This window comes from Corella eumyota, chromosome 2 (assembly GCF_963082875.1).
Source record: "Corella eumyota chromosome 2, kaCorEumy4.1, whole genome shotgun sequence".
Lineage (NCBI taxonomy): Eukaryota > Metazoa > Chordata > Ascidiacea > Phlebobranchia > Corellidae > Corella > Corella eumyota.
Window position 1 is genome coordinate 13,050,111 of NC_137491.1, and position 23,988 is coordinate 13,074,098.

At 28.0% G+C, this 23,988-nt stretch overlaps 2 protein-coding genes across 3 annotated transcripts; both read right to left on the bottom strand.

Annotated features, from left to right (window-relative positions):
- Positions 1 to 1,637: 1,637 nt before the first annotated feature.
- LOC145742187 (angiopoietin-related protein 2-like) lies at positions 1,638 to 3,461 on the bottom strand. Its single transcript, XM_082559968.1, has 6 exons — positions 3,147 to 3,461; positions 2,970 to 3,091; positions 2,818 to 2,914; positions 2,620 to 2,716; positions 2,406 to 2,473; positions 1,638 to 2,153 (listed from the first exon to the last, which is right to left on the bottom strand). Exons 1-6 carry the CDS (start codon positions 3,418 to 3,420, stop codon positions 1,906 to 1,908), a joined length of 906 nt encoding a protein of 301 aa, XP_082416094.1. The 5' UTR covers positions 3,421 to 3,461; the 3' UTR covers positions 1,638 to 1,905.
- A 1,030-nt stretch (positions 3,462 to 4,491) lies between these two features.
- LOC145741863 (nuclear pore complex protein Nup205-like) lies at positions 4,492 to 23,272 on the bottom strand. Of its 2 annotated transcripts, none has more exons than XM_082559532.1 (44): positions 23,097 to 23,272; positions 22,317 to 22,488; positions 22,003 to 22,153; positions 21,747 to 21,906; positions 21,260 to 21,491; positions 20,781 to 20,862; positions 20,474 to 20,675; positions 19,955 to 20,053; positions 19,578 to 19,682; positions 19,334 to 19,483; positions 18,798 to 18,936; positions 18,315 to 18,457; positions 17,552 to 17,653; positions 17,040 to 17,247; positions 16,608 to 16,734; positions 16,177 to 16,291; positions 15,722 to 15,955; positions 15,386 to 15,514; positions 15,096 to 15,217; positions 14,809 to 15,014; positions 14,395 to 14,537; positions 13,645 to 13,856; positions 13,293 to 13,357; positions 12,939 to 13,054; positions 12,237 to 12,473; positions 11,967 to 12,077; positions 11,454 to 11,540; positions 11,115 to 11,261; positions 10,799 to 10,950; positions 10,474 to 10,567; positions 10,158 to 10,287; positions 9,520 to 9,654; positions 9,125 to 9,245; positions 8,585 to 8,793; positions 8,241 to 8,333; positions 7,654 to 7,766; positions 7,313 to 7,447; positions 6,862 to 6,978; positions 6,401 to 6,545; positions 6,075 to 6,223; positions 5,838 to 5,936; positions 5,571 to 5,745; positions 5,194 to 5,291; positions 4,492 to 4,940 (listed from the first exon to the last, which is right to left on the bottom strand). In XM_082559532.1, the coding sequence occupies exons 1-44, from the start codon at positions 23,241 to 23,243 to the stop codon at positions 4,794 to 4,796; spliced, it is 6,255 nt and encodes a 2,084-aa protein (XP_082415658.1). In that variant the 5' UTR covers positions 23,244 to 23,272; the 3' UTR covers positions 4,492 to 4,793. The 2 variants fall into 2 exon arrangements, with proteins under 2 accessions (XP_082415658.1, XP_082415657.1); XM_082559531.1 differs by having other exon boundaries at positions 18,786 to 18,936.
- Between the last annotated feature and the right edge of the window lie 716 nt (positions 23,273 to 23,988).

Below are 23,988 nucleotides of genomic sequence, written 5' to 3' on the forward strand. Positions count from 1 at the left end.
TCTTATCTATTCTTTGTCACGTGTGTTACACCTCAGGTCACGTGTTTACACCGTTATCTTTATCGTGTAGGCTGTATCACGTGATTTATTAGTTTCACCGTGTTGCAATGTATTATATGTAGGATTCGTGATACGAGTGTGTGAAGGTTGTACGAAACTTTCATGCAATAAAATACTATAAATATGAATACGGCTTTTACACAAAAGACAAAAGGGAAATTAACGTTACAGTAGGCAGACAATATGACGTCATAACGAAAAAGATTAAAGCGGGTATCCAACGCTGTTTTATTTGTACAGTTAACAAATTATTTGTACGGTTAACAAACCATTTGCCTTAATCCACCATAGCCGTAATTTTTATCTTTTTCATGCTGTTATGATAACTCTTTCAGAGAATTGTTAAGTTACCTTCACATGTTTTATTGGTAGGTATTTTAAAGTTCCTAATCGAACTAACCACCCTTACGTCCTTTGTCAATCTTCTTATAACTATTCACTGCATGTAACCTTTAATATATAAACTTAAATAAAGCTTTTACATTTACACATGATATATTTAATTTATAGATTTGTAACACTTGCAAAACAAAAACTCGATTAAAACTAAAAATTGTTGCTGCTCTAGCAACTTTGGATTATTGCCATATATTAAATAATGTCAGATATTTCACCCCGCGGACACCTCGGCCTGTAGATTTTTCCCCAAAGCAGTAGGGTGAGAAGACGTAAAAAAATTATTTTTGCGTAGTAACAGACGATATTGTAGACGTTTTTTTAGATAAAATATCAATAATTTTTATGTGGCAAAAAAAAACATAAAGTGGAATTTTTGAAATATATGTCGCATACAAAAAGCAAATATTCACGTGCAAAAATTGCATTAAAAAGTAACACAAATGTGCAAATTGCCCAAAAAAGTTGGTTTCTTACACTAAATTTAAGCCAAAGCCAATCGATATTAAACATTTTTAAATGTTTCTTTGACAAAATAAGCTTACAAATTTCTAAGCACTTAACCTTGAAAAAAATACGGCCCGGTAACGTATTGCTTATGGACCAGCACCGGGCCGCGGCCCGGTGGTTGCCGACCACTGGCCTAGGGTACAAAAGAAAAACATTAACGCTCAAGTTTTGTACTAATAAAGAGAACCACTATGGAATATTTTAGATACAATCTTAAATTTTTTTTTTTGATGTTGGCAATATTTGTAAATAAGGACCAGTTTTTCGAATGTGTAAACTGTGAAAATGCATACAACAATGTGAAAGTCGTGCCTTCAAAGTCGAGTAGCCGTGCATGTACAAATAATATTTGCGCACATTTTGGGTGCAGCAAGATACACGTTTACTTTTCAAGGGGTGCACACATGTGCCTGCGGATTGACGTTTAAATACAATACAGATGCTGAAAAAACAAAATTAGTAAAACTTAATTTTTTTTGTATTCTTTCTATTAATTTTTTGAGGTTTTAATTTTCCGTAAAATTGCTATATTTTTTTATTTGTTTATTCAACAATACAAAGTTTCCACGTGAAAAGAGTTATCAAATATAAACTGCAAATACGATAAACAAGTTATAATAAAAAGCAGTCTATGTACATATATAGGAAAAACATATTATGTTAACCTTAGTCATCAAATTTATAACAATTTCATTATAAATTAGCATTAAACTTTTATATATAAAAATTTATGTAAGCTAGCGAATTTATCCAAAAGAAGATACAATAAAATATCTATATTAAATGAGTGTTAAAATGGGCATAATGTAGGTTATACAAGAATCATTCTGTGATTTAAAAATATTTTAATAATTTTTTTAACTAATTTTTGTGGGCAACTACTTTAAAAACACATGAATTTCCCCTCATTTATGTACAGTAAAAAATAAGTTTTACAGTTTAATTGGGCCTGATCATCATTTTTACTTTCTTTGACGAGTATGTGGTTCCTAACCAACCATGCCAACTCATTGCTCGATCAGTAGAAGTCTGTGCATGAAGATATTCCCCATTCAAGTTGGAAGCATAACAGTGTCCATACCACCACCCACCATGCTCTAAGACAGCACAGTTTCCACCCGCATTACTGTCGTGGTCGCTGTCAAAAGTTGTAAAAGGACGCCCGTTCTGATAAGCCATTGAATTTCCTGTTAACATACATATTATAATAAAGTTTTTTATAATGCGTAAATATTTTTTAACACTATTAAATAAAGTACATTACTTTTTTCCTTGACTTAGTACCTAAAGACGCTGTAAAAAGAAGTTTTTGCGATGTAGTTTAAAAGATAAAAATTTATGTCGACATTTTTTTAAGTTTGTCTGTCTAATTAAAGAAAAATAATCATGGACTAACAGAAAATACAAAAAATGTTTCACAATCAAAAATAAAATATAACCTGCATCGCCTTTGTAGCCTTCTACATTCAATTCATAAAATGATTGTGGATTTCCGATCGAAAATGCACTAAACATTTTTTGTAATTAAAATTTATAATTAAGTTTAAGCAAAACTTTAAACGAAAGGCATAATACGAAAGATAAGAAGTATTTTTGCATATAGCAATAGCAGCGTGCTCTTGCCAAAAATTTGCAATTCGTATTTTAACTTACCTGAATATAGCGTACCGACGATTGTTTTCCCAGTCTTCTAAATCTACCCTTAATTCAAATGAACGAGCGTTCGTCATCGAATGCAAATTTCCCAAACCTATGTATTAATTTTATTTTAATAAACCATTTACTTTTCAACCAAAGCCATAAAGAAAATAAGTTGTTTTACATTATAAAAATTGTTATTCTAAATCTAACCTATCCAATGTTCTCCAGCTGTGTTGCCGAAACCTTTCACATAACTATCATAATTTTGATAGAAATCTTGTGATCCATCGAAGCGAGTTTGAATAACCTAAAAAAGTGCTTAGTTATATTTAGAAATTATAAACTAAAACAACAATTCATACCATCCAACCCGGGCCATCTGTTTCATGATCACAATATACAGAAAGCAAAACTTGATTGATGTTAAAAGTTTGCACACCACTGGCAGTAATTCCGTTGTTGTACGACATCAAACAGTCAGTAGCTAAAAATAATAACACATTTTTCATTTAAGAGAAAAATACAATTAGTTTGTTTACCATTAAAAATATTTTCCAGTTGCTGAACTCTTTTGTCGAGTCGTAAAAATGCTTCTTCCCATAAGTCACTGCTTCCTGGTTCTCCTTTTGATCCTGAAAGACCCCGGGTGCCTGAGGGACCAATTGGTCCTCTTTTTCCTGGTGCTCCCGGAAATCCTCTTTCTATTTCTTCACCATTATCGTCATTTGCACAAGTTAAAACAACTTGTCGTACACAGTGCGTGTTCCCATATAATAATGCAAAAAGTATTAAACAAAAATATAGAACAGACATATTTTTAAATTAAAACTAAAAGCTAGTTTCGCTTATCTCAAAAATACTAAATTTTATTAATTTAATACAAAACTTTTATTAAAACTATAAATCGGAGTTTTAATTATTTAATTATACACAACATTTTAAAAACTATTACGAGTCTTAGTAAAACTATAACTAATGAAAATAATGATTTTTCATGCATTTTATAAGAAAGATTGTGCCTGAGGTTAAAAAAAAGAAAATTTTTTTAAAACTTTTAACTTGGTTTGTTCAAGCAATTATTTAAATAAAGTTGTTTAAAAACAATTAAATTTATACCACATATTTAAATCTGCTTTGGATCTCAGCATGTTTACCACCATGATTTTTATCTTACCATCCAATGTGTGGTAAATAAGACTTAAATATTGTAAAGTTCTCACGGGAAAATGCTACAAAACAAGCACGCTGTTGAATTGCTTTTTAAGTTCCACTTCTCGAATTTATCAGATTTTAACGTTTATACAATTTTTGAACGGATGTATTTAATAAAAATATGTGTACTTTTTTAAAAGTGCCCTATCATTGAAATATGAACATTATTTATTTAAGCAATTTTACATTTGTAATAAATTTCTTAAAAAAAATAATTTATTGCTGAAGAATTTAAAGAATCGGGTTTTTTGACAACCTTGTTTTTTTGAATTTTTTTTTATCTTTTATTTTTTTGTATATATCTTCATCCTTGATGTGGGAACTCGAATGCGCGACTTAAACATAGAGTAACATAAGTTACTCCGACCCAGTCTCGAGTTGCCTGTAGCAGTTTGGGATATTACTCAGACTTTAATTTCCCGGTAATTATGCTGCTGATTAAGTGCTGGCTCAGCAGGAGTTCATACCGTTTATAGCACCTTCCTCAAGGGCGGCATGATATCAGTAGAGATTAAACCCACAACTTCATGTGTGGTGTAGCAAGTGTTCTTACAACTACACCACGCTACCAGTCAAATTGTACCCCAACAGAGCTTTTTTCAATGAAAATTATTTTTAGTCGAAAAGTGTTTCATTAAAATTTATTTACTTAAGAATTAAATCCGAGCTAATAAAAAAAAACATTCGAATGAACCATTTTATTGGGAATAGTATTTGGAAAGGCAGTGGAAACAAAATCGAATTTCAAAAACTTACATTTAATTAGACAAAATTAAACTTAATTCAACAATTACTAAATTTAAAGCAAAAAATAAGCAATAGTTTTTAAGGCTAAATAACTTCAATACCATTGCTATAAACGGACAAAATTAAATGCTGTTATTTTTTTTAAGGTTATTTTTAAAGGCATAATATTTATTTTATATTATGTAAACCATCTAAATTAATAACGTTGCAAATAATAATGTAGCAAATTACGAAGTGTGTAGTTTGATGATGTGCTGCAAGCGTCGAACAAGAGGTTGGATAAAAGCAATGTTGTCCCTTCTATATTGAACTTCGGCCAAACTCAATTTCTTTAAAATTTCGTTCGGTAAACTTGATGGTAGATCTTCTTTTAACTAATTTTTTATAAATCATATAATAATTGGTTAACGATTGGTGGCTTGGTACCAAGTGCCAACCTATTTTTTAACGTTTGTATGCTTATAATTAAATTTGTATTATTTAGATAATAAATACTATTTTTTTAAACGTTAAACGGTATTTTTAAATCTAAAATTAGAAATTAATGCTAAAAAACATAATATTAATGCTTAAAAAAACAAAAAAATTTTGCAATGTTTGCGCATTTGCAAATATATCTGTCAATACCCGGTTTATATCTTGCTTTCTGATACCCAGCGGACTTTCTCTTACAAAATTACCAGCAAAACTTTCGCCGGTTGTAACATTTAAAACGTTGGAAATATCTAAAATATAATTTAACAGTTTTTAAATAGGTTTTACCCGTTACAAGCCAACTTAATCTACAGAATAGTACTATAAACCTTGCATTATTACGCCAAAATTACTGAGAAGAAAAACAACTTATAAAAATTATTTATGACAAAGTTACTGGAGTTTTTTATATTACAAAGAGCTTCAATTTATAGTGTTTTTTTTTTTAGTATAACATTTTCAATGTTTTTGTTTAAAAATATTAAGGTTAAAGAATACCGTTAGCCCACTTCTTTAATAAAAAAATGTACCCTGCAATTTTCGTACAGGTCTCGCAAACGAGCCCCTGTTGATCGAGTTTGGAAACAAAATATTTTCATTTTCCTCCACTAGAGGGACTACTTTCATGACGTAGTAGTCTATGTGTTGCCAAAGCAACAATGTACTAGTTTCAAGCGTGTGGAACAAGCAATCAAGAAGACGAGTCTACAAATAACCAAACAATTTTTTTTGTTGGTCTACAAAGACATTTTAACATTTTAAAACGTTCAAAAAAAATTGTCCTTTAATAATTATACCTTTGTTTTAATGGCCTTTTTAAGCAGGACACTGGCAAGTTTTTGCTCCTGCGGTAAGGAAAGGGTGGCAGTGTCAATGTTTCCATAATTAGAGATGATCTACATAAATAAAATTTGTAAAAGCACAACTTTTCATTGCTTTACATTATACAACAAAATTCTTACAAAACATTATAAACAAAGAAGTAAAAAAGTAGAAGAATAAAAATGTAGATATTCGAGTATAAAACTACTTACTTCTTTAAGAACTTGTGTTGTAAGGTTGGAAATGTTTTCTAATCTCCAATCTATTAGAATTTTTTCCTCAGTTTGAGACTGAAATCTTGAGAGAGTGGTCCGCAGGATTCGAACCAGAAACCCCAGGTTAGGCTGTCGCCGAAAATCCTCTGCAAAATTTTTTGTAGAACTTTTCAAACATGATTTTAATATGACATTTTTATTTCAATTTAAAAATAAAAAGATTTAAGTTTTGTTTAATCTAATTTTAAATTATTTAAAAGAAAAATAAAAACTAATTTTTAAACAGTTATATTAACACTAAATTTATAAGTTGTTCTGCCTACCAATGCCATATAAGGTATCATTATTGGATGACTCCGACAAATTGGGAGAGAACAATAAAACAGCTGAGTCAGCATCACCCTTCACACAGATGGATCGACAATAACTTAAAATATTAACTCCAATTTCTTGATAGAGTAACACAATCTGTATGTGAAAAAGTAAACTTATGATTCATAAAGCAATAACAAACAACCATGCATAACAGTGTACTAAATACTTCGATGTCATAGTTTTAAATAGAAAAAATAGTTTTAGCAAAAAATGAGTAAAAAAATTTCATATTTATGTTTAAATTTAGAATGTACAAACAAGACGATATTTGTGTTTTGTTACAATATAAGTTAAGTGAGTAGTAGAAAAAAAATTACATTTTGTTGGCAATAAAATTCATATACAGTAATTTTGTTAACAACACACAAAAAAAAATTGGCTCTTTGTAAAAAAAAGTTTGAAAGGTTACTTGTTGAATATCAGAAGAACTTCCAGTTTTCTCAGCATCTTGCTCAACCTTAGTTTTAATTTCTCTCAAAAATTGGTCAGAAACAAAAAAGTGAGGAAGAAGTGATAAGAGTTGGCGCTAGATAGAAAAAAAAATTGTAAAATTCGGTATAAAACATTACATATTCTTTTTATTTTTTTTTTATTTCTGATTGTAAAAGCCTCTTTCACTGCCTAGAGTAACATATGTTACCTCAATCTTGTTTTAAGTTACCAAAATTTTTTTAAACTTCTTGGCTGATAAATAAACTAATGTGTGCTATTACATTAAAAAAGTAAATTTCATACTCAAGACTTTATATATTAAAATTTTTTAAAAAACCCTACAACGTCCCCTAGTGCATTGTTACACAAATTCTACAAATCACAAGCCATTTAACAAAAAAAACAGTTTCGAGAAAAAATATTCTAACCTGTATTCTTAGCATATGAGCTTGAAGTTCCATAAGAACATCTTGCGCAATTGATCCAAACAAATTAGGATCACTGAAATCATGTGAAGCAGTCTGGCATAATATTCCCGTTACTAGTTTTAATTCAGTCAAGTCCTATGACCAAAAAAGGTATTAAAAATACTACATCTTAACAGTTAGTTCTTTTTTTATTAGTATTTTTTCGGTATTCACATTTTTTTGTATACAAATACTTTTAAAAGAAGATTCCTTGTGGGATATATAGTTAGTAAAGTAATTATTAGGTTGAATTCAATATCTAAACAAAATTTTTAATTGTTTTAAGAAACCAAGCGAAATACCTCTATATCCATAACAAGTGATTGAACATTAAGTACAGATGTTATAATGGGAGCAGAATGTGACAACATGAACTGAAGAACTAGAGCACTAGCCTCATGATTAGATCTCCCACCTTTTATAACAAAAAATATATAGATGTTATTTCGTTTTTTATGCATTTGTGATGCTGGATAGCAAACTACAAGTTGGCTTTAAAGTCTTTTTACAACAAAGAATAATAAAAAGACAAAGAGAGTAAAAAATTAAATTAACGATGACTATTTTGCATCCCTTTTTTCGTATATTTCTTTATCCACGATGTGGGAAATTCGAATGCTCAACTTTTCAACATAGAGTAACATCAGTTACTCCGACCTAGCCTCGAGTTGCCTGTGGCAGTTTAGGATATTATAGATAATAATTGCCCGTTAATTATACAGCTGATTAAGTGCTGGCTCAGCAGTAGTTCATACCGTTTATAGCGCCTTACTCAAAGGCACTACAGCATGAGAGAAGTGGGGATTGAACATGTGTGGTGTAGCAAGTGTTCTTACCACTAGACCACGCTGCCGGTTTTCCTTATAAAACAAAAAACAAGTGTTTTTACCTAAAGAAGCCAACAAAGAAGAACAAAGTTGTAAAGCTGGAAATAAAAGTTGTCGATATCTTGACAAAACTTTTACTGATGCCGTGTTCAAATCTAAACAAAATTGTTAGAATGTCTACATATTACTCTAATATCAAAAAAGTATATACCACAATTTAAAAAAAAACTTTTTATCTACAATTTTCTTAGTATTAACCTAATATGGTTTTAATAATACAAAGAAAAGAACAACACACTGTAAAACAAAAATTATTTAAATTAAACTTAAATAAACTTTAATAGTTATTCTGAATTTGATGCTGCAATAAAAATGTTTTTATTTTTTTTAAATTTTAGATTCTTGCCTAAATGATCATTTCCAGGTCTTAGTTCCAGAAAATTGCTTTCAGCCAATTGAGTCAAAACACCACTGTCAATTACAAGTCTAGCTCCCCCCCTGGACATGACAATAGTGCTTAAAAGTGCCATCTTTTGTTCATAAATGTAGACGCAGCGAAGTGGTTCACTTAATGGATTTAGAAATTGCTGAAGAGATTCATCTTCAAGCGAAAAGCTACAAAAAAAAATAAAATTTTGTGAAAAAAAAATGCCCTTGATAATCTTGTCCAAAAATTCAGAAATCGTTTTTTTAACAACAGTACAAAAAAAACAAAATGGCTTATCATATTTTTTGATTTCTTTGCATTAAAATACAATAAAAAACTACCAGGTCAGGTAAACTGCCTTACACATCAAATGGCCTAGTGTATCAAATACAACAATTTAGTTCAATACATGAGATCTAGAGTTTAAATCCGGCTTCTTCCATATGAACCTTGAAGCACTTATATTAAGAGCCTGTAAAAACTTCAATGTTAAATAAACATAAAAAGAGTTTTGGATACCTGTGTGCAATGTTGGCAATATATCCTTTCTTTCCCATATAATTAAACCAAGTTTGTTGATGATCTATTTGAATAATGGCATCCAAACAAGATAAAGCAAGAACCCTACATACACTTTGACCTAACAAAAATTTAAAACAGAATTGCATTAAAAAAATAAGACTCAATTTGTTAAATAAAGGCCGTTTTAATATAATATAAAGTTGAATTAGACTCTTTACTTAACAATAAACAGAAACTCAAATCAAATATTAAAACATTAAAAAATAGTAAAACATACACGCAACTAATTTATTTAACAAAGACTATAGTGCATGTACAAATAACAGGGCTAAGTGGGTCTGGACAATTATTATAATGTTTGGGGCAGGTTATCAACTATTTTTTAAACGAACCTGAGCAAGCATCATCACACAAAACATCCATAAATGCAGTTCCAAAACCTTTAAATAATTCAACATTTTCCCTCATCAAACGTGTATGAACATCTTCTTTGATAGTTTGTAATCCTACGTTGCTTCGTCGCTGACCTTGAGTTATACAAAAAGTTTAAAATAAAACTGTTTTAAGTAATTGTTTAACGTTTTATAAATTCTTGACTATTTGTAGGTTATTTTGTATGTGCTTAATGTGTAAAAGCTTATTTTAAATACTTAACTTGGCCCAATATATACAATTGACCACAGTTTATAGTGTGGTTTAACTTGTATGTTTTGAATTGAAATTTAACAAAAAAATGCTAATGCTAAGTGTTTAAACTTTGGTGCAGAGATATATTTTTTTGCACGAACTGAAATTTATTTCTACAAAATAAGGTTGGAAACTGTTTAAGATGAATAATTTTAAGACCATTTTTAAGAATACAAAAAAAGAAACCAAAAATTAAATAAACTTTAAAATAGAACCTACTCATAAGTAAAATAGTTTTAAAAATAATCTTAAAAAATAGCACCTTTTTATAAACAATCTATACGGTATGAAGCATAAAATAGTGTTTATAAAACATGCTAAACAAGTTAAGAATAATAGTTACCAGTTTTGTTTGGGCTTTTTTCTGGTTCACATAGTTGTAGATAGTAAGATAGTGAGGCATACAAATGTGACCTTACTTTAATGCTTAAACCAGATTGCAACAACCACTCTATTAACCCACCAACAACAAGCTGTAACAATATTTAATCAAAATAAAACAAAGACCATTTTTCATAAATAAACATTAACATTTATAAGATATAAATGAAACTGTCAAAACTAAAAAAATAAATAATAAAAAATTAATTTTAGTAAAAAAATATTGGAAATGGGCTAAAAACAAAAAAATATATTTTCAAATCAAATAAATGGGTTACCTGCAAAGGCAAAATATTTGCTACATTAATTTCCATATTTCCCTCACTGTTTAACAATTGCGATAAATTGGAATCGTTGAAAATATCAAAATTTCTGAAAATCAAATTACAATAAACTATCAATAAAAGTGATGCATTGTATGTAAGATTATTTATAAAAAAAAATGTTTCTGAAGAGAAATAAGAAAATTAACAAAAAAAGATCAAATATATATGCATCATGTTATTTAAAGTTTAAAGATCTTAACATTAAAACATTTGTTACCAAAAACAATTTTTATTTAATCTAAGAAGACAGCAAAAAAATCAACAAAAAATGTTCTACCTTTCTGGGTTGTTGGATTTGCGACCAATATAGCAAGATCTAATTTGCATAACTAGAGTAAGTGCAACAGATGCAAGCGGGGAAGTTAGTTGTTGCACAACGTCATCTTGTTTTATTAACAATATTATTTTTTGCAAAATGGTAAGCAAGACCTGAGCCCAAAAAAAATCAAAAAAATGTTTTAAAATAAATTAAAAAGCATAAAATTTATAAAAAAAATAAAAATGTTAAAAAGAAAAAACTAACAACATTTTTTTTGTGCTGAATAACTTAAACTGAGACAAATATATTAAACAATTATTTTCTATTGTTTAACCTGTTGCCTTTCTTCTTTAGGAAAAAGGTCACTAGGACAAGCTGTCAATGCAATTTCAAGAACATGTTGCCACGACGACAAGAAAGAAAGTCGTGCATGCATAGTCTCGCGAGTCTGGTTCCGCATCACTGCTGTTTGCAAAATTTTCTAAAAGAAAAAAATTTAATGCAAAAAATGATCTTAACAAATTTAATTTTTAAATTTTAGTTAAATTTTTATTTTTAATGTGGTTAGTGGCCATTTGATTAGGTTATTGTATAATGCCCTGTTCTTAAATACTAAAAATTAGAAGCAAAAAACAATTAAAAAAAAATAAATAAAAAATAATAACCCATTTACCTGCATATCTTGGTTAGCAAATCTTCTGGTTTGATCTTCAGTTACATTTAAGTTGTTTACATTAGCTTCTAATAACCCATGCAATGCCTTTTATTTTAAAATGATACAAATTAGTACAAATTTTTAAAATAAGTAAAAGTTTAACTATGCATGTTTATTATAGATAGTATTATAAAATAAAAATGTTAAAGGATAAAATTATAAGCAGAACGTATATTTCTTTGCAATTTTTTAAGTTGAAACAATACCACAACAATGTTTTACATATAAAAGATTGAATGTAACTCATTGGTTTACAAAAAAAATTATTTTTATTTAAAGATAAACTTAGTCGAGTCTAAGTACATAGGTAATAAGAATTTTAGGATTCAGACTCACTGAGTATTTTTTCGGTACTCAGTCACTTAGTCTTGCAAACATATTACTCAACTATTTTATAGTTTGAAAAACATCGCATTACATTTAATTTTGTCTCATCCCACACTTTAATTACATTGTAAACACACAACATACCTTTATATCACAGTATACAACCCCATAAGAATTTGTTGTCTCACAAGATTTGATTCCTTCCTCAACAACATTAACAACAAACTCTTCAAGTAGTAAAGGAGGAGGAAATTCCTGTAAACAAAAAGAAGTTAATTTAAATGATTGTAAAATGACAATATGAAGTTTGCAAATCAAAAATATTAACAAATTTTATAGCCTACTGTGACTCCTACTGTAAAAAAATAACAACTATAAATATAAAAATACCTAAAATCATTATACTTAAATTACCTGGGAAAATTCCAGCTTATTGAAAATTTCAATAATTTTAATAACATTATTTTTATTTTCATCACTTGGTAATACAGAACGTGACAAATCAACTGTTGCTGAATGTAGCGTTGTGTTGTTTAGCATCATGTCACCTGCCAATGTCCGTGTTATAAGATTTGATTGGTTTAGAGATTGTCCAATCAGATTAGATGAATTCAAGGATGTATTCACTTTATTTGCAGATCGAAACAAAATCTAAAATTAAACAGTTATATAATGATGAAAAAAATTGAAAGTTATTTTACATATTTTATTTTAGTTTAAAATTAATTCAAAAAAATCCTTAAAATAAAAACAATTGCAAAATTATTTTATTTGATAATTTATGTTATGTACTTTTCATTCTCTACAATTGTAAATAAAAAAAAAGCATCTATAGCAAATATAATTTAGTATTCTGCAATTTTGTTTATCATACATAAATAAAAAACAACATTTCAACGTTTACTGTATTAAAAACATTTGATAATATATAATGTTTGTATAATAAAATATAATACAGCTCATGATTTTTTATAGATCAAAAAAATTTAACATTTTTGTTAGAAAAGGATTTAAAATTCCCTTTTTAAAATGCTTTTGTAGAATTTTTACACAATAGCATATAATTCTATTTTGCTTAACTTTTTTAATGTAAACATACTTAAGACTACTATTAACCTGCAAAGTGCGTTGAGCATTTGTTCGTTGTTGTTTAGATGTAAGCAAATAAAGATCAACAGCCGCTATCTTCATTAACCATGATTGTTGCAACAACACACTGTTCTCATTTAAATCTGTACAAACAGAACATTAAATTTAAAACAAGTAAACAATGGAAGTAATTTTTATAGACTTAAATATTAGTTGTATTAAAAGTAAATTAGTTGTGAAATTTAATTAGATAAGTTGTGAAATTTGATTAGGTAATGGAAAAATTAAGATTCTAGCTCTATATAGTAGTGGGAATTTTTTAAATAAATGAATGATTTTACGATACATTAATTAATAAAAAAAAATTTAAAACAAAATTACCTGAACATTGAAAAGGTAAATATTGTAGATGTCGACACACAAAATCATAAGAAGATCTCAAATATCTAAATAATATTATTTTAGTTTTATTTTTTGTTTATTAAAAAAAAACAAATTTTAAATATTTTTTAAAACTGTAAAAAATAACATGTTAAGCCTTTTTTTACAAATCTAAAGCAATCATACAATTTAAAAAAAAACAGTAACAGTGTATCCCACACAGTAAGTATATAAAAAACCTATTTATAATATACAAATATAAGGTGTTTAAAAATCATGACAAGAAAAAAAGTTTTTTAAAATTTTTATGTAAAATATAAAATTTATAACCAATTCTAGTTTTAAAAGTTACCTCAAAACAGGTTCAGTGGTGTCCATACTTGTCACTAGTTTGTAAACCAACTGATAACAGAGCTCAGCAAGCTTCGGCGTATCAGTTACCGCATAAGGTTGCATATCGGTTATTTTAGTCAAGTCAGTGTCATTGTAAACTTGAGTTCCAAGAGATAAAATTGTGAGAACTGAATGAAGGCAACTTCGTGATGCACCTAATGTACCAGGATCCTAAAACAATTTAAAAAAATTATTAAAATTTTTTTTTTAAATTATATAACAATTCAAACAAAAATTTATTTGTTTTATTTACAAATGGTTTAAAAAAAAACATATCACACATCAAACAGAAGATAGTTTTATTATCCCAGCAACTTTTTTAATGTGCTGCTTTATTTTAACATATCATGACCTTGTAACTTTAATTTTACAAAATTCTAATACAAAGTTTACATTGGCATGACCCATAAAAGTTAGACACTAACTTCAGCACCAAGCACTGGGGTTTAATGATTTTAACCATCAACTTTACTAATAAATTTTTATGTTCGATTTCTACTGTTTTTATGTCAGTATTCATAAGTAAAGTGCTATATCTGGTCTCACCAAGCCAAAAATAAACAACAAGTTATTTTTTTGGAAAAAAGATGAATAACCTTGAAAATTGCCAGAAAAACTGAAAACTAAAACAGTAAAGGTATTTAAAAAGAAGAAATATAAAATATATAAAATACACTTCAAAGAAAACAAAATAAAAAAATTTAAAAACCTGTAAGTTGGCCTTGTTAAGAGGCTTTGAAATATCAAATCCCAACAAATAATGAGACAAATTGGGGCTTTGGTAGTTGATACATCGCACCAATAATCTTAACACAACCAATCTTGTTTGTGAGATATAATGTTCATTGGAATCTAAAAATAAATTTAATAATGTGCACAAATTTGTATTTTTATTTTAAAAACAAAACAAGATAAATTACAAAGAAATACAAAATATTTATTTTATTTATTGTTTGGAAGTGTAATTAAACAAAATAAAAACTATATATACCTTGTTTTTAAAATTTTAACCACCAATTAATTAGTTTAATTTAAAAAACAAGTATACATACTTATATATATATATGAAAAGAGAAACAAAATTAAAGCAAAATGGGTTAAATTTTTAAATATTGAAGATCACCTTCTTCTACACCTTCCTCCATCTCACTACAACAAGTATCCAAAATATCCACAAATCCATGCAACACTTTTCTTTTTACTGATTGGTTGGTTGTGATTGCCATGGTTACAGCATTGTGGGTGGTTGGGGATTGAAAGCAAAGAAAGGAAATTATTTGAGAAGATAAATAAGAAAATTGAGGCTGGCTATCATTGTGAATCACAAATCTAAAAATTTGGTTAGTAAATTTTGACAATTTGTAAAAAAAATAAAAACTATCAAACAGACAAAATTTTAGAAATTGCTACCTAGCAATGTTAGCAACATAGTCTGGCTTTCCACTTTTAGGATTAACGCCCAGTAATAACTTGTCCAAAGTTGTAATAAGTATAGCCTGACCACTTTCTCTCATAGCTGCTAAAAACAAGTCCTTAAAAAAAATTATTATTGTTAAAAATATTGGTAATCCTACTAAAAAGTAGATATAGGCACTAGTTATACTATAATACTACATACTAATATAAAATCATACCTTAAAAGTGACATATTTAAAAAAAAAATTTTAACTTAAGCTAATATCCTGTAAATTAAATCCTACTTGTTGTTCCAGTGCATTAAATATAAGCTGAAGTGAGAGGCAAGCAGTTTCAACAAGTGGATCGTTTAGCTTACATTTAACAACATAACTGTCCAAGTATTTTAAACATTCTTCCAATATTTGCATCAACTTTAAACAAAGTTAAACAGTTTTAACTAAACAATAATAAATTATAATAAAAACCTATTCTAAATAATCTATTTAAATATTTTATATATTATTTACCTAATGATATCGATTAAAAATATGTAACTAAAACATTACACATAGTTATGCCATTTTTAATGTATATTCCGACATTTTAATAAATTTCACCTGAAAAATTACATAACTTACACGTTTAAAAAAGTTTCCTTCGTTGTATATATACAACAACAAAGAAAAACCAGCAAGCCTGGGTGTCTTTTTGTTTAATGGAAACGAAGAAAATGATGTGTCACGAAATAAACTTGACTGCTGAGTCATTGAATCGTGACCAAAAACAGCAGTTTTTTCTGAGTAAAAGTGCTCAGGTGATGGTTGGTAAAAAGACAACACCTTGTTGAACAATGTAAGTGACTCGGTTGAAACCTTGAATAAATTTTAAAACCATGTGAAATCTTTTTCTTATTTTTTTCAAGCTACTTTAAACTCCACTTTAATTCTTTTGTTTAATTTATGCATAATAAATTATTTTAGTTTTGTCTTCTAAATAAAATTATTTTCAGAAATAGACAAACAAGTTAATTATTGCAAAATAAAATTATTTTTACAGTTCCAAAACAGAAAGTTTATTAATTATAAACATTAACCTCCCATTTTTCCTCTGGTCTTGTATATGCTCTTTGAAGAAACTTGAGAAAAATTGACTCAACTACAAAGGTAAGAAACGGCTCGAAACCAAATGTTCTCGTGCCATCCACATAACTAAAAATTAGCAGCATCACCACATATTCATTATATCATATTTAAATAAAACCAGAAAATCAGAAAAAAAATATTGTGTTGTAACATTTATACTTTTAAATAGTGATTTATAAATTCAACACATTTAAAAAACATAATTAGGTTAACAAGGTGAACTAATTCACAAAAAAAAAAAAATTTTTTAATATAAATCTACAATACCAGATTTTTAAAGCAAATATATAAATATACTTCAATTTAAAACATAGTCGGAGAAAAAAGTTAAAGCAAATAAATTATTACAAAACTTTTAAAATGTAAAAAGAAATAGTTTTACCTGGTTAACTTGTTTCCACACTCTGCAAGAGAAGTAATGAACTTAAGAAAACCCCGCGTCATGCTAAATTCTTCTTCTCTTGCCTCCACCTCTTCTAATTCACTTAATAATCCTCCCACACTGCCACCTAGATCATTAAAAAATAAAAATAAATTTTTAAATTTATTAAATATTTCACAATAAAGTTTGCAAAGTTTAGTAATAAATAAAAATACCAACTAATATTTCAAATTAAAAAAATAATTTTAAGTCAAACTTTTATCGGGCTACAAAATTTTAGTTAGAATAATTAAAAAAAAAACATGTTTTATTTTTTTTAAGCTAGAATAATTTAAAAAATCAATGTAAACTAACTAAAAAATCATTTAAAAAAAAAAAATATTTTGCAGATATTTACTGGTACAATGATATTTAAATTTGAAAATCACATACCAATGGATGAAGGAGTAGATAATAACTGTGCACTTTCAGTAGCTTGCATAAGTCCCAAAGCAATATCAGGTAATCTTGCAAGCTGGGTCAGGGCTATCAGTATATCACCCTTCAACCTGGGCGGCACTGGACATTGAAGAAATCCAAACAAAACCTCACATGCTAACCATGATCCATTCTCATATATTGTAATACATGCTATTTCATCCTAGTTAATACACAAGATTTTTAATGGTTGTTGACAATTACATATTATTTACCAAAAAAAAATGTTTTTTTATAATTCTAGACATAACTATTAAATTAAAACTTTCTCACAAAATAAAAATTAATTTTTAATCAAAATATTAAAAAAAAACTACCTTAATGCAGTATTAGGTGGATACACTTAAAAAAAAAATTCTTAATTATATAGTTAAAATAATGAGTTAACATAGTAAAGAACAATAAAGTTTTTTTTAACACTGGCTAAAAAAATAAATAAAGAAGAAAAATATTAGAAGTTGACTTACATATTTAGTAATTGTGATAATAAGTTGCATCACAGCTCTTAAACCTTCAACTTCATGAGGTGTTATTGAACAAGCTGAAGGACTTGTGGGGTTTTGGTAAGGCTAAAATATTATTTAAATAATAAAAATTAAAAAGTATATTTTCTTTTAAATTTTAAGGAATGTATATAACAATATTGTATAATATTTTAAATATGCAAGTGGTTGTTAGTAGTAAAATTTTACTTTGGTACTAAACCTTTTTACTTAAGCATGTTTAAAATAATTTTAAAATTGGTTCCAAATAGCAAAAGTGCACTATTTTTAAATCCAAATATGAGTTTAGTTTACAAATTTTTTTTTTACGTAATACCAATACCAGCAACACCCGATCAAAATTTAATAAAGTGTAAAAATACATAATAAAAGCATGTTATCTACATTGGCCAACTTTCTGCATTGTCTGTTTGATTTTGGGTGGTAAAACAAAATAAAAATATGTTTTGTCAACATGTTTGCAAATGCAAAGTAAATCGACTTGCAGTTGTTAGCTTTTATAAAATAAACTATGACTAGCCTAAAAATCAACTATCCCAAGTGTATTTAAAAAAGTGATTTCTAACACAATTAGCTTTTTTCTTGCATAAAGAAATAAGAAAACCGAATTCAAACACGATTTGTAGCTTAGTTTAAGCGTCCATGTAAACAGGCTTACTTAGTACTTCAAGCAAAACGGTTTTATTAATTTTTTTTAAAATGAACCAAAAAAAAAAATTTTTTTTACTTGAGAGGCGTATGGATTATATGAAGCATGGTATGAAGAATTGGAATCAATGTAAGGTCTATCGTGCCTTAAATTGTCATAATATCTTCGGCATGATGAGAAAAAATGATCCCACGAGATCATACCACCTTCGCCATTTTGACCTTGTTAAACATATATAAAAAATATGTTAATTTAAAAAAAAAGGGTTAACCTTTATCAGTTTTTTATAAAACGTTTTTTTTATCAGTTTTTGTATTTTAGACTAAAAATAAACTGACAATTTTTTTTTTTTACTAACCTACTTTTTATTGTATTTATATTTTTTTTTACAATAATAAATATTTATCAGAACTGCTATTAACACTTATCAAAACACTACAATTTCAAAAATAGTTAGTATTCGACTACTAAAGCCCTTAATTTGTTTGCTTTTTTAAGCTAGTAACAACTAAATAAACTTTTTAAAAACAAAAAAAATGATAAACAAACCATTATTTATACCATTGGCTTTCAGCATCTCAAAAGCTACTCTTGCACTCTTGCAACCAGTGGACAAAGCAGCCAACATTTTTAGATAAGGAATATATAGTAATGGGGGAAGAAGGTCACCTGATTGCCTAATGAACTTAAACAATGCCATCTGCATAAAAAATAATCTAAGGTACATTATATAAGAAATAAAAAAAAAGAAATATATTAGTTACAAAAAAATATTATCCTTTTTTTGTATCATCATTAGAGCAGTAAGGCCTTCAGACGTAAACTAATAATAAAAATAAAATCCAGTCATATAAAATCACACTGGGAGCTAAATGTTTAAAACAATCGCTTGGTGGTCAGATACTTTGAAACCCCCATCGGCAAGTTTTAGTTAGTTTAGGAAAATTTTTTTAAGGACAAACAGGAAAAAACTTTTATTCATATTTGCCTTTATTTTCCATTTTTATATGACAATAATCACTTTATATAAATATAGTTTTTAACAAAACATTTGTTACTTTTTTGTTCCATAATTGAAACAAAAACTATATTGTCACCTGTTTGTGAGGTAGTCTCTGGTTCAGCCTGTGTCCTACATATGAGCCTGCATCTGAGACTATAGTTTGCTCATTGGTGTACCAAAAATCAGTGGTAAGGTTAAGTTGCAAAGGATCTTTGTTGTACACAACTGTTATTAACTCCATTAACTTTAAAAATAAAAAAAAATAATGATATTTTTTTATTTTACATAAACATGGTCTGTTCTACTTACTGTCAAATAGTTTGTAACCAAAATAGTACCTGTTGAAAGTCTTTTCGTAATTCCATTGGAGGTTGTTCTCCCTCCACTAGATGGAGCATAAGTATGCGAGCAACCTCATCACCATGGTTACGCATCTCCTTTACCTAAAATAAAAATAATTTTCACAAAGTTAGGACAATTCAGGCAACATTAATAATAAAACAATTTGAATTTTAAATCAAAATTCGAACCCTAAGTTAAAGTTAAAGGAATATACATGAATTTAATATTAAATCTTTAACCGGAACATAAAATAAACAATTTTAAAGATTCATTTAATTCAAAATAGTGTTTTCTGACATGTCTGATACAAAATATTAAAATTTGGTTTAAATACGGTCACTTAATATTTAATGTTTCTAAAACAGTTACATACCTTTAATGGCATACTGACAATAAAGTCGGTGACCAAGCCATGAATTCTTCTCATATAAAACTCCTCTAAGTGAAAATTAGTACTTGAAATAATACTTTTCTGCAATAATAAATTTGTTTGATTACTACAACAACCATTGCTTTTTTATTTTAAATATGTAGACAATGAAAACATTGACAGTTGCAGTTATAAAGTTTGTTTTTTAGAAGAAAATCTGGTTTTTAACAATATTAATGTGTTACCAAAAATATAACTTAGTTTTCAAAACCACAGTGTTAAACAGGAAAACACAAAAAATTTAAATCTTTATTTATAAAATGGATTAATTATGTAAATACAAGTCAAAGGCCTTTAAAATAAAAAAATTGTCATTTGTGGTGCCAAGGCAAAACAGATAAATATTTTTGCAACCTTATAACAACAAGCTTTTCAATTGAAATTTCCAGTAAAGCAAAAGTTCAACTAAGTGTCTAATTACGAATTTATAACACAGATGAATTTTTTTTTAAATGGACAAACCTCAATAAACAAGAAGACACGATCTGCCAAAGCCATTTCCAAAGTTAATTCATCTTGTTCCAGGACATCGGGATTGGGAGCTTGGATGTTGGTTCCCGTAAAAAGAGAAGAAGGAATTTGAGTCAGGGATCGAAGTGACAATGACCAAGCAAACTGAAGAGTTGTCCGGAGTCCACCTACTTTCCATCTACTCTGCTGGGAGCTAAATAGTTTTTTATAAAATCATTTTATTTTTCATTTTTCTGAATTTTTTTGTGTATATATTTTTATTAATAGTTAAATAAAAATAAAAGTATTTAGCGCAAACCTGTTTTGCACCAGTAACTTGTGCACAGAAGAAAGAAAATTTTCTTCTGATAATAAAGGATGATCTAACAGTTCTTGTATTGCTATACAAACAAATTATTTAATTTAACAATAATTTTTAATTGTCTTACATTGACATAATAATTCTGTATTGCGAAACAAAATGACAATGGTTTTTATTAGGTAATACATAATTTTCGAAAGTTTTTTTATTTGTATACTTCATCCTTAACTGAATAATACCAGAGATAAGTCAATCTTTTAAGCAGAAAATACTTTAAAACAAACCATACACACATAATCCATTAACTCAATATAAATAGTAAGTTTTAGTTGTTTTCAAAAACCAGTTAATTCTATTTCTATGACATAAAAAACCTTCTTACAGGCTTTAAATTACACTTGCTTCCTAGTAAAATCACTAACATAATAATTACTACAAAGTATAGCTTATACCAACAAAAATTAACATTTTTGTACCTGCAGCATCATTTTCAACAGCTGCATCACTGGGCAGTGTGAAAGCATACAACACAGCAAACAATAAGGCTAATGCAGTAGGTGGCAATTTACCATCGCCAGTTAATTCAACATTAACTTCTAAATGTTTCACAATTGCACAAATGTGAATGTATTTTAATCCTGACTGGGCTGCAAAGTAAAACAGACATTCGGCAAGGCATTGTTGAACTTCTATCATAATATCTCTGACCTAACATAAAAATTGAGAAAAGTTTATTATAAAAAAAAATGGTCAAGGTAACAAGACCATGCGTTTAGATTAATTATAGAAATCTGTTCAACCTTTTTTTTTGCACATTTCAACTTGTTTTTGTTAAACGCAATACAAATAATTAAAATAATAAAACTTGTTTTTCAAACTAATGTTTTTTTTAAACTTAGTTATATTCAAATATACAAATTAAAGCTTTTTTTCCTAGTTTTTAACCAAATAAACTAAGCAAACCTGTTTTCTATGTTTAGCATCTCCCAATCCTCTCTGTTGTCCAAGTTTAACCATCTCACCGTCCACATTAAACTCTTTAAGAAATTTAAGTATTTGCTGAATCATGCCATTATTAAGCAATTCATCGGTAAATGAGGTAACCATGTTAACTGCTTCATTTCTGTTTTATATAAAAAATACATTTATTTTAATAAATAATTAAAACACAATTAATTAAAGCAGAAATAAAATGATAAATAAAATTTAATAAACATACTGAAGATCAACTCCAGAAGTAAATGTCCTTCCTCTTCGACATTGAATCAGGTTTCGGAGCGTACTCACAAAATTTCTTCTTCCATCCCAGTACAACAACACTGCAACCAAACCTCGGGTGTAATTTGGGTAGTTGGGCATTTGCTGCTGGCCTGCAAAAAATAATTTTGCAAATTTGGCTTAAAGGCATTAAAATTTTTGTAATATTTGTAAATTCAAAGAGGAAAATAAATCAAGAAATGCATAAAATTTTTAATTTTTGGGTCATTTTTTTACCTAATCTTACATAACCATACTAACAGCTCAAGCTGGTACCTGCTAATAAAAGATCAACAGCAGACAGCTCGTTAAGGTCAAACAGATCACTTATGATCAAACTTTCTTCAATAAAATTCTCATTGAATGTCCTTGGATTTGTTTCTCCATGAACAAGTAATCCAGTTGTTTGAGCATTTTTTACCTTTGAGCGATGGTCAGCATTCTTACTCTAAAATGTTTATTTTTTTAACTTGATAGTTTTTGAAAAAAATGGTTAAAAAATGGTCGAGTTGCCTGTAGCAGTTTGGGATATTATAGATTATAATTGCCCGATAATTATGCTGCTGATTAAGTGCTGGCTTAACAGAAGTTCATACTGTTTACTCAAGGGCGCCACAGCATAAGAGCAGTGTGGATTAAACCCATGACCCCATGTGTGGTGTAGCAAGTGTTCTTACCACTACACCACGCTGCCAGTGTCTTAACTACAAAAAATAAAATTATACTTCATACCTATAAAAAAAATGCTTGGCTTAAAAACATGGGAATCAACTTCCTACTAGCGCATTTTTACAATTTTGACTTAAATGGTATTAAATTGTTTGCATGCTGATGTTATGAAAATTTTTTAAAACTTTAAGTAAACATTTTTTTAGGTTACCAGATTGAATGCAAAAATTGTTCGCACTTTTACAAACCAACATTTATAATTAAATCAGTTATATATACAATAACCATTATAAAGATTTTAAAAAGGCAAAATAAAGTCAAAAGAAACCATGTCAACATTACCCACTATCACCCTTTTTAACTAAACTTTAAACAAAAAAATATTACCGGATTTCGAAGCAAGGATAAAAATTGAGGTTTATATTTCCTCAGTAATAATTTGAGTTGTTGAGCTGAGTGGTCAGTCTTTCGAGTTGCAAATTCTTGAGTTGTGTTCCATAATACTTTGTATGGTATCCAATGACCCTTTTCCATTTTAAAGCACCAAAGATTAACCTAATGCCTTAATTAAATAAATAAAGAAAAACACATTTTGTTATTTCTGTTCACTAAGAAAACTGTTATAAAGCATAAAGTACAACATAAACAGACAAATAAATATCAAACCGACCAATTCATTGTAGCATTATATTAATATTATAAGTAATGTTTTTGATGTTTAATAACTGTAAACGTTGTAAAAATCAAAAAATATATATAAATGTTTTATTTTTATTTTAGAAAGTCCATGAACACCCAGCTTCCGTTGGCACGTTTTTGTCGAAGTTTTTCAATCGTTTCTTTGTAACCTTTTACCTCTCGATTCATGATTTTCTCATAATCAGGAATATTTGCCATGTTTAATTCTTCAACTTCAAGATCATATTTGGCCAAGTAATTTATATAAAAATATGCTATTCCCATCCCAGCAACTATTATGGATATAACTTGAAAGTTGAACCATTTACTAACAGTAGAATCTGGTGATAAGTTTCTTTCGCTTGGAGGAATGGGATCTCCTATCTTTGGACCAACATTGTGTACACAGGTAGTGTAATGTAGCATTCTCTGTGTTGTTTTTAGAGATGTGGCATTAGTTTTAGATGTAAACGCTAGGACCAGGGGCCTTATATTTCGAAGTGCTACTTGAAACATTTTAAACAGCTGAATACTAGTTAATTTTTATGCAATTCTTATCATATCATATTATCTAAAAAATAATTTTTTAGGTTCGAAAAAT

Coding starts and splice junctions, on each gene's coding strand:
- LOC145742187 (XM_082559968.1), bottom strand. CDS start 3,420: ATGTCTGTTCTATATTTTTGTTTAATACTTTTTGCATTATTATATGGG. Junction 3,092..3,146: donor ACTGGAAAATATTTTTAATG/GTAAACAAACTA, acceptor TATTATTTTTAG/CTACTGACTGTTTGATGTCG. Junction 2,154..2,405: donor AGGCTACAAAGGCGATGCAG/GTTATATTTTAT, acceptor GTATGTTAACAG/GAAATTCAATGGCTTATCAG.
- LOC145741863 (XM_082559531.1), bottom strand. CDS start 23,243: ATGGAAAAGGGTCATTGGATACCATACAAAGTATTATGGAACACAACT. Junction 5,746..5,837: donor AAAAGGCCATTAAAACAAAG/GTATAATTATTA, acceptor GGTTATTTGTAG/ACTCGTCTTCTTGATTGCTT. Junction 5,292..5,570: donor ACCTGTACGAAAATTGCAGG/GTACATTTTTTT, acceptor ATTATATTTTAG/ATATTTCCAACGTTTTAAAT.